We start from the raw sequence: 11,715 nt of genomic DNA, 5'->3' as shown, positions 1-11,715 counted from the left end.
ACTATAACAATGTAAAAACTAATTCCGATTATTAAAATTATTATAATATTTACCTGCAGTAGCAGTAGTCAGTAGTAATATGTTTCTTTGGTGTAGTGTACAAATTCTACTGGAACGTCGTATGTGGAGTGTACGGACGTCGGACACGAATGCGCTATCTCATACTCGACAGTGTCAATATATTATGATGGTATTATTATAGTATTAATACGGATTATTATCGTAATATGGTTATTGGTTATACATAGTAATACATATCAAAACAAAATTATTTTGTTAAAACTTATGAACGTTACGACGGTCGACGACGCCGGACCTATTAACGGCAAGCAACGAGGCGGTAAAACCATTGTAGTACGGCATAATAATTTAAAAATAGATCGACTTGGTTACTGATGTTATCGCAAAATCGTAGAATAATATAGGAAGCAATATTATATAAATTTGTATGTGTACTGTGCCAAACCGCCTCAAACCCCATAAATAACCGTTTGTAGATTAAATATTGCGCCTCGAATGTTGTGATTACTATTAAAATAAAATAAAAATTAACAATTTTCAATGGAAAAATAATTAAATGTTCTTGGTAAATACAATTACGACCCTCTCTAAATAACTTGCATGAACAAAATTTTAGTCACAATTACAAAATGGAATATTTAATACTTTTTTGTGAACGGGGGGGGGGGGCAATTGCCCCTATTGCCCCCCCCCCTGTATCCGCCCTTGTCTAAGTTTACACACTTTGCCAAAATTGGAAGCTGTGAGACTTGAATTCCTATACTTTTGCCATTCATTATTATTTTGCTGTCCTACAGTTCTTCTTTCCACTTCTTCTATTTCTTTTATAATTAGCTTTAAATTATTTAAAAATATTTTTTCCTCTTTTAAATATTTGTCATGTGGCATATCAGTTATTGTACACTCTAATTCATTTACAGCTCCATAATTCTCATCTGGTCCGTCAATAATTTTTGTTCTCTTTGGAAAGGTTCTTATAATTTATAAGTAAAAAAAAAAAAAAATCAGTTGAATATATAATATATTATATTATTTGTTTTTAGGCAATAAAATGGTTAGAATTATTTTTTAAAAAATGAGAATACGATATTATTAACTGCATTATTAAATAGAAATTAAAAAAAAAAAAAATACTATTATATTATATTATTAAGTACTTATACAGAGTGTCTCACAGAGATCTGACATTCTGACAAATGAAATAACATTTGTTCTAATCAATATTTTTTTTATTTTTTAATAATAATAATAAGAGTACCTATATATAAACTGTATAATTATTATAATTATTACTCGTATAATACGTAGGCTGTCCGATAAATAAGGTACAAAATTTACTGAATAATGAAAAATCAATTTATTACTTTAAAATTTTTACACAATAAATTAGACATATTTTTCTATTTTTCTACATAGTCACCATTTAAATTGATGCATTTTTCCCAACGATGGAGTAATTTGAAAATGCCATCTCGGAAATACGCAGCACATTTTCCATCGAAGTACTCGGTAACTGCGTTCATGACCTCCTCCTCATTTTGAAAATGAGTTCCTCCTAAGTGTTTTTTTAACGGACCAAACAAAAAAAATCCGAAAGTGCCAGATCAGGACTATATGGTGGATGTTCCAATACTTCCCACTTGTATTTTTCCAGCCAAGCTTTGGTTTTTCCGGCTGAATGTGGGGTTGCATTGTCATGCAGCAGTTTCACATTTCCTGAGCGTAATATTGTCCTCTTCTCTGGAAACGAATTTTTTCTTTCAATTTTTTTAACGTTTCAATGTATCGGTCAGCATTTATTGTTTCATTTTTTGATAAAAATGCAATCAGTAAAATTCCTTGTGCATCCCAAAACACAGTAGCCATCACTTTTTTTGAGGAAATTGTTTGTTTGAATTTTTTTGGAACTGGCGATTCGGGATGTTTCCAAGTCATCGAGTCTCGTTTGTTGTAAGGGGTAGAATAATGAACCCATGTCTCATCTCCTGTAATGAGGTGATCGAGGAAGCTTTCGTCATTACGAGCATGATTCAAATGCTCTATGGATATCCGCATACGTTTGGTTTTGTGGTCTGCTGTAAGCATTTTCGGTACCCAGCGCGCACAAACCTTACGAAAATTTAATTTCTCATGAACAATTTCATGCACAGTAGTCTTTGGGAGATCAAGTTGTGTGGCCATTTCCCTAATCTTGAGTCGTCTATCCGATCGTAGTAGTTTTTTCGACTGCATCAATGGTTTTGGCGGTGGACGTGCTTATTGGTCGACCACTTCTTGCCTCATCTTCAACACTTTCTCGACCTGAATTAAATTTTGTACACCAAACCGATACACTTTTTCGAGACATAACTTGTGGGCCATAAACTTCGGTTATTTTTCGATGAATTTCAGTCGGAGAAATATTTTGAAAATTAAAAAACCGAATGACGGCGCGGACTTCTTCTTTTGTGCAACATAGATACTGGTTTTCCATGTTTATAATTACGTAGCTGACGGAACACTAAACCATAATAGTTATATCACATAGAATATGTCGTTTGTTACCTAAATTATCAATTCTGGAAATTTCCGGCCGATATGGTTCATTGTTTACGCTAAAAATAACTTTGTACTTTATTTATCGGACAACCTACGTATAATACCTTTCAAAATTTAAACGTCTACATTTTAATTTTAATTTTGATGTTTCTACTCTTTTTATATATTGTTTTGTAAATAATCCAGGGCTAGTATTCGTAATTTGTTTATGTGAATTACTTATATATTTTGGTTGAAAATTATACGATGTTACCGCTGTATTACACCGTGCACTATATGCGCCTATAAAGTGTTAATTATACATAATATGTCAAACATATAATACGAAAATATAATTTTTAGTTTTATAAGTATTTGTTATTATTTACCTCTAGAAGAAAAATTAACTCTTTTTCCACCTACATACTTGGCAACCACACTATTAAAGCCTTCAACTGCATTATTGTTTACGTTGTATATTAGGCTTTGAGCATGATGAGCGACAATATTTCTAGCTCCTAAAATATCTTTGAACAGTCCACAATTTTCCATTTGAGGAACTAAATTTACTTCACTTTCTTTAGGACCATCACAAAAGTAACTACATAAAATATAAATACATAATTATAAACGATTGCAGATAAAAAAAAATGTATCATTTAATTTATAATAAATTTTTATACTTGGCACAATTAGAATGATCTCCAAATACATGGTATGGGCTGTTCAATATATCTTGTTTTAAAAGTTCAACTTTTTCATTATGATGCAACGTCATATTTTTTCGAAAAACTATTGCCTTGGTAATTGCACACCTATTTTAAAAATATTTATTTATAATTTTTTCTAATAATTTTTAACAGACCAATCTAAATTGCAGGCTTACAGTATTAATATTATATAATTTACATATAAATTATGCATATATACATACCGTAATTTTAGTCGTTTATCTTTTAAAACTTTCCTAAGAACTCCGGGTACAACTGTTCCAGAAGAACTTTTACGATGAACGGACAAATCAACGATTCGATTTAAATTATTTCTGAGAATGTGATTCATACATTCAATTTTTGTAACAAAAACATCGCGTTCATATGGTTTAGCCATAAATAATTTTTTAGTTACACTTGAGACACCATCTCCTATAAGCTTATTATATATAATATTATGCATTGGAATGCTTTGCCGAAATCCTTCCACAATAATATCAGCTTCCATTGCTGTAGAAGTACCATCCCAATTTTTGAAGCATACGTGAGCTGAAGCGGCATTTCCGTTTAATTTTGCTTTATCACAGATCGAACAATATTTATTACGCACCCCCATGTACAGTACTTTTTTTGTATTATAACCTATAATTGACGCCTGTTGTGATAATAAAAAATACAATAGTGATAGCGAAAATATCAAATAATCTATAAATATATAAAATAAAATACTTACTACACCAGATCCCAAGTAACACATGGATGTTAATAAGATAATAAAAGAATATTCATTAAGAATATATGTAATGTGTAAAGAATATTCTTCATTCACATAAAGATCTTCTAATAATATTCATATAATGTGAAAAAATTGCAAAATGAGTCACCTATAGATAGTCCATGAATATCTAGTCTTATTGGATCAACTATAAATAATCATATAGGAATATTCATATAGTAATTTAAATTATTCATACAATCTTCTATGGGTATATAAAATTAAATAATATATGAATAACTCATAATTGTTCCTATAAATTATTACCAAAATACTATTAGATGATGAATATCATATTCCATTTATTATAAAACATATATCCATTGGTTGTGAATATATTAATTTATTTTAGATGATAGATATATATCTCTAAATTATATTATACATAATATATTTTATTTATTTATAATATTCTGATATATATCTTTTTATGGACTACTTATTTTTAAATCTCACATTAAAATGCAATATTTAAGTCTGTCTAACTAAAAAATAAAAACCAAAATAAACTTTGAAACATATTCATAAATTTTATTTTATTTAAACTTTAAAACAATATTATACATTCATATTAATATTTGGTTTAAATCTTTCACCAGCTTTAGTGAGCCAAACACTTGCTACTAGTTCAATATCTTTCACTGATGCATTTGTACATGTTGATTGGATTGCTTCTAAAAGAAACATTAATTAATTAATTTTTTTCTTAAGAAGACACTACACAAACATTTGCAGTTTCCATCTGATAAGTGCATAATAATAATCAGCATCTCATGTTTAGCTCCATCAGTTTAATAATTAGAACGAATTGACCTCTAATAATATTTAAATGTAATATTATTATCTATGATAAAATCTATATTACCTAGGGCATCTCATAGGCTTTTTATTATACTTTAATTTTAAAACAAGTTACAAGTATTTTAAAATTGTAAATTGTTTGTATAATATCTTAAAATACTCATAACTCGCTTTATTAAAATTAAAATAAACAAAAAACCTATGAGATGACCTAAGTAATAATATTTTAGGAAAAAATTGAATTATTTATTTGTCTGTAATAAGTTTTCTTAAAATGCGTCTCACTCGTTCTTTAAAACTAGATCCACCGATCATACTTAATATTTTAATCTAGAAATATAATTTCATTTACAGTGTTACTTAACCTGTTTTACACTTGTTGTTATTATTGTTGAAGTAAAGATTAAAATATTTTTTATGAATAACTTACAGTTCCATCATTGAAAAAAGAACTTTCAGCTAAAGCTTCAGTAAGATAAGTCAAAGTTTCTTCATTAGATACTGGTAGCTTCATAAAAATATTATTTTCTAACTCTCGGCGATCAATATTTCCTGGATTAATTTCTTGTACTTTTTCAAGTTTTTCTTTGATGTCATTGACCATTAACATGAGAAGATCAAAATATTTAGAGTGCTCTGCAGCTCTAGCATTCAGGGTAACTAATTGTCTCATTACCTGTCTTTGAAATTCTATGAAATAAAAAGAGTAACTTAATATAGGTAATATAATAGGTAATTAATAAACATAAAAATTGTTGAAATTTTGAGCATCTTTTGATGTCATAATAACTAAGATCATTAATCACCAGAAATTGCTTCTGTTTGAAAATTGATATTTAAATAAATAAAATTGAACAAATTTCAGAATTTATAGGGTTTTTAACAAATTAATGTTAAATAATAGGTAGAAGATATTTTTAAAGTTTTAAAGTATACTATAAATAAAATTTATTTTATATATCCATAAATTCAATATATTATTGATTTTTAGTATTTACGAATTTTCTTTTCTTTATACCTGAATTATTGAAGTTATGAGGAACTGTAGAAATCATATTTTCAATAGCATTACCATTAGCCATTATTTCTGCTTGGTCATTTACATGATTGTTAACTGTAAACAATAACAAAATTAATTTCAGAATCAATATTTTAAGGACTTACAAGAAATGCTTGTTTCAAATCAAAAAATACTATATAAAACTTAAAAAAAATATTAAATCATAACTGCAGTATATTAATGGTTTATAATATAGTATGAATTTTAAAATACATAAATTCTGCTTTATACTTCATTAAAAAATTTCAATCATTAAGTAATATAATATTTGTTATGTTATGTAACCAATGACTTTTCTATATTTAAACGAAATAAACCACAGAATCTAATTCTTAAAAATGGAAGTATGTAGATACTTATAATGATCAAGTTATTACTTTCATCATCAATACATTGAAGTTCAATAGATACATTATTTAAATCAATCTCTCTTATTTCATTATTTGATTCTTCTGCTGAATTTCCTCTTGTTTGTTCCAAAATTTCTCCTGTAAACCATGAATAGATTTTAGAAATAAATTGATATATTTTACATACCTAGAATAAAATACATTACCTGTGAACACTGGAAAATTTATTAATTCAACATCAGACTGTTCTTCATCACTACTTGAGCTATTATTGAAGTTAATTAGCTGATTTTTTTTTTTTACGTTTTGTTGGTGCGTTTTAACGACAAAAGCATGACTTTCTGATGAACTTAGTGCTAGAGTTGTGTTGGCAAAATTTGATGCTTCATCATAAGTAAGAAATATATGTTTACATATTACTTTAATAGGAAATGATTTCCACCCAATAGCTGATGGTGTTAATCTATTTTTGATTGCTGCTTGCAATTTAATGGATCCAAATTTTGTTGGCCATTCACATTTTTCAAAATTTACAATCCAATTACTTGGGATAACTTCAATAAAATTTTTTTCATTTCTGAACTTAACTACATACCATCCAGATTTCACCATTATCTATGTTATAAAGAAACATACCATATATTATAATATTTATAAAGCATAACTTAACAATACATCTATTAATGTGTATAAATAGGTACTACATTTATGTAACTGTGCTATTGCTATATCACTGTTATTTTTTTAATTTATATACATAGGTAAATTTGAGGGTAAATTATATACAATACATAAATATTATGATTAAAATTATTTTATCTTTATGATACATGATATTATTAATCAGTATGCAGTAATGGCATCACTACAAATCCTTTTTTATATGGTAGTCGAATTAATTTTTGATAAATATTAGATATTGGCCAATATGAAAAATATTCATTTAAATTATCAACAACATGAATACCAATTTTTGAAGAACACAAAGGTTTTGTGCACAAGTTGTGCACACTATCATATTTTTTACCAATCACTACAGCTTGTTTTAATATCTTACAATAAGCAAAATTTGAAATCTCAATAATAGAGTTACATTTTAATTTGCAACAACAATCTTGTAAATTTAGTCTAAGTTTAAAGTTAGAAAAAATAACTTCCTTAAATTGAGGATCTGAAGTATTCTCGACCAAAATGCCACTATTATGTTCTTTTCCTAAATTAAAATTTCCAGCAGTTATTTTCTGAGTTGGTAATGTATATAATGTTTTTTCTTCAGATAGACGGCGCACAATTTGGGATAAAACATTATTAGGTGTTCTTAATAACTTTTTTATCTTTTGAAGATAATTTTCAGAAGAAAAGTTGCTGAATAAATTTAAGTTGCCATATTTTCTGGCATCGTCAGTAATATGTAACAGATTATGAAAATTATGAGATAATATTTGGGGCCCATAAATACATTTGGACGAGAGAACAAAATGAATTAATAATTTTTCGGCGTAATCAGTCATTGTTTGCATTAATGTGTCAGACAATAAAATACGAACAGCAACATGAAGCGTTAAAAAATGTTCATACTTATTTTTTTCCAAATTATTTTCTAAAACAATCACTCCAGTGTATAACAGAAATTGTCTGAATTCTGTAGCTTTGTATCTCTTAGCCTCTTTTATAGGCCTTGGTCTTCTTGCAAACTCACAAGGAATATATTTAGTAAAATTTAATAATGAATCAGATATTTTATCAACAATTCTGGATTGTAATTTATGAGGGGGTCGTCCATAGCACCAGGTGTTGACCAATAGTTTTTTGACAACACCCAGACAGATCAAGTGCATATAATCCAATGGAACATCAGTCACTAGACCTATATTTGGAATTCTTTGCAAAATTGTATGGCCAGTGTGATGATCTGGATCAGATTGATTAAGGAAATCATTATCAGTTCTCTTTGTAAAATGTATATCAGGAAAAACACATGATCGAAATACTCCCCTTCTTGGGTACATTTTGTACATGAAGAATAACCACTATGTCCCTTAATTTTGAGTATACTTGCTTTGGCAACAGCATCAAATAGTAACATTGAAATTTTAAAACTAAAATATTTATTTCTTATATTTATGCCATTTAATGTCAATTTAACAGCTTCATTTACAAACTCCTCCAGTAAATCATTAAAATCAAAAGGCTTGTCATATCCATGATAGATACCAACACAAAAAATATTAGAAGGCAACAAGATATTGTAACGTGCCACGTACAATCAGTTGAATGATGTCGAATCGGAAAGGTGTTGTGAAATAAATGAACTCTCGAAATTATTCTAAGTGTTTTTTATTTAAAATTATTCTAAGTCCAATTAATTAATTTAATAAAACTTGTGAAAAATATTCTAAGTCCAGGAGACATAAAATATTAAACTGGGTGACGTGAAGGTGCTTGCGCTAACTCTGGTGGATCACGTCTGAATTGTGCCTAATCTGGGCCCCCTTATATATCGTCCAGGGACTCCCGCTTTACCTTCAGGTCCCTGTTGGTCATCTGCACCTGCATCAGCTTCTTCCCACGCTTTGCGTTATCTGAACGATGTCGTGCGTCAAACAATATTCCTATTATTCTATCGGATGGTAATTGTGTGCCTATAATATTTTATACCGGGTGACAAGCATACGTGCGATGATCCGTCTTTGACCCTGAACGATGCCGCCACATAGTATAATTTGGTACAATGTACTATTGTCGCTGCGTTCGGCATTATTACGCCGCTCCGCCGCCGTTGATGATTTATATTAATACGTTTAAGAAAATATGTACTTAATCTCCTGCTCACCTTTAGAATCCGATTATAGTAATATTTTACACCCCTATCATAAAATGTCTGTTGCACCCCCAATGTTAGGTTATTGTTGGCTATGGTATGTAGTAATTTATATATTATACTTAATATAAGTATCAGAGCACGTTGCACCTCCCCACGAAAAAAAAGGTTTATGTCTCAAAGACAGAAATCTTTCAAAGTTCAGTACAAAATAGTTAAATTACAAATTGTTACAATATTATAGTGTTTACAATAATCGATTACAAGTCATTGATATAAGACATACATTACAATTCTCTGTATGCTTTTACATTTAAAGTATCTTCGTTATATAATATGAATATATGATGTATATGTTGTATATATAGTTTTGATTAAATATGGATTGATTACACTTACAAATGGTTAAATAGTTTGATTAAATATTTTGATTATAATATAATTAATGATTATATGGTTAGATTAAATATTTGGTTATATAATTCTATGTTTTAAATATGTTGGTTAGTTTTCTTATAATTTATAATTGTGATTACAATAAAATATAGTGTTAGTAAATAGTACAATGTAGTGATTATAATTGATTTGATAATTCCAATAAATTATGTGGTTAGTATAATGTGTTGATTACAATAGTTTCTTATATGGTAAATTAATTAATACAAATAATATCTTTACTTATTATAATATATTAGTAATACAAAATCAATAAAGTTCCCCACAATTCAAATTTATTTCCATATCCCAATAGTAACTTATTCGTACAGTATGTTTTCTTAAATCTAAGTGCATATATATATATTTATTATCATTCCAGTTTGTATGTTATTTTTATTTTATTTACTCAATCAAGATTCGCTGCCCATGGAATGACATACTAATCATTTGAAGTACGTCGTCCACATTGACAACAACCCTAATTGATTAATACGTTTACTTGATCACTCTTTACTCATTGGGGATGCCATAGAATCCACCCCATTGATCATATGTCAAATGTTATGTCGATAGGTGTTTCGTACAGCCTCAACCACTTCGTTTTACCTGATCAATTCATTCTAGACATACATTTATCTACTGTAATTCAATATATCTCGTGGATTCTGTATTATTTCGAGGTAATAGTTTAATTCATAACAGTATGGTTCACCAAATTCTCTGTCTATCGCCATATCATACAAAAATCTCTTGGCTGCCCCAATCATTTCCAATATAGTTTCATCCTCGTAAGGTACGAGTATATTTTCATTAGCGGTAACTACATGAAAATCAAAACAAGCTGTGTAATTATGCCATTCTCCCCGTGTTGGATTAATATGAAATTGCGTTTCTATGTTAAACGATATTGCCGAAGCTAATTGCTCCATTCTATCCATTATTGGTTATTATTTATTTCGTAGAGTTGATTTGTAATTTATAGAATTATGAATTTCTGAAAAAGAAATTTTACGTTCGTATTTTGATTATTAATGTAACCGTTGTTTTTGTTTTATTACTACTTTTATTGTTATTGTTTATATTATATTATTTTTTTTTTAGAAATGTTTTATTAGATTTTCATATCGCTGTTTCCGTATCACATAATCAAATATACATTTAGTATATTTGACATCCATTCTCGGATCATGCGCATACGTAGTATGGTGTTTCTTTTTACATATTATATCATGGGTCTCTACTAAATTAAGTAGCCTTCCTGTTTTATTATATGTACCGATATCTACTTCGAAAATTATTTCTTTATTGCCTAATTTTTCAAACTGAATATAAAAATTTTTATTGAAATACTTATCGTAACACGTTATGTTTAGCATAGGATAATGGTCTAAATCTAATCTTTTTAAAATGTTTTTGTCCGAATGTCCGTTCCACACTACTATCACATTCTCCTTATTGCTTCTACGTATATAACTGTCAATATATCCTCGTGTTAAGTTATTTTTCGTCGAACTCAAACTCTGCTTCATTTGGTCCAGACAAGCATCTCTCAGATCAGTTTTTACTCTGAACACTCTTTTTATCTCTCTTATTGCCACCTGAAGCTCCGTCTCACCCATAGGTCGAGCTTCTTCGTTAAGTGGTAGCAAAAGAGGTCGTCCCTCCAGTTGCCTAATCTTAAATCGGTCTAAGCTATTGGATATAGCTCCGGAGATGACAACCATGCTTGTCTTGTTCACCATTGAGAACTCGAAGTCCATAATTATGAATTTATGTGTCTCTTTTCTGTATAATTAAACATTTTGTATTAGTGATTGTATTTTCATATTTATTTTTTTTTACATTTAGTACATACTTATACATTTATGTGATTGTTAATAACTTATATTATTACTTTTAAGTTATATTATATTATTAATATTATTCCTTATTATATCTAAATATCTATATATTTAATTTATACATTTTATTGTTCTTTTAATAAGGGCGGCATATTACTTAGGGCTAGCCTATCTGGTGTGTCACCTAGTAGCTTTTCCTTACTCCCATTCCCTTTTGCCGATGACGTCATATGTATGACTTCTCTTTCTCTATTCGATATGTCGTTATCCGTAGTTCTTGCTCGATGGCCTATGGCCCTCATAGTGGTCAGTTTGCATTTATAACTTATGTATATAAACGCCAAAAGAAACATGGAGAATACTAGTAATGCTATAATT

General features: G+C 28.7%; 1 protein-coding gene across 1 annotated transcript; it reads right to left on the bottom strand.

The window, feature by feature from the left end:
• Positions 1-10,593: 10,593 nt before the first annotated feature.
• Positions 10,594-11,414, bottom strand: LOC126554521 (uncharacterized). Its single transcript, XM_050209587.1, has one exon. The coding sequence runs from the start codon at positions 11,254-11,256 to the stop codon at positions 10,594-10,596; it is 663 nt and encodes a 220-aa protein (XP_050065544.1). The 5' UTR covers positions 11,257-11,414.
• Between the last annotated feature and the right edge of the window lie 301 nt (positions 11,415-11,715).

This window comes from Aphis gossypii, unplaced genomic scaffold (assembly GCF_020184175.1).
Source record: "Aphis gossypii isolate Hap1 unplaced genomic scaffold, ASM2018417v2 Contig00533, whole genome shotgun sequence".
Lineage (NCBI taxonomy): Eukaryota > Metazoa > Arthropoda > Insecta > Hemiptera > Aphididae > Aphis > Aphis gossypii.
This window is presented reverse-complemented; position numbering and strand designations above follow the sequence as displayed.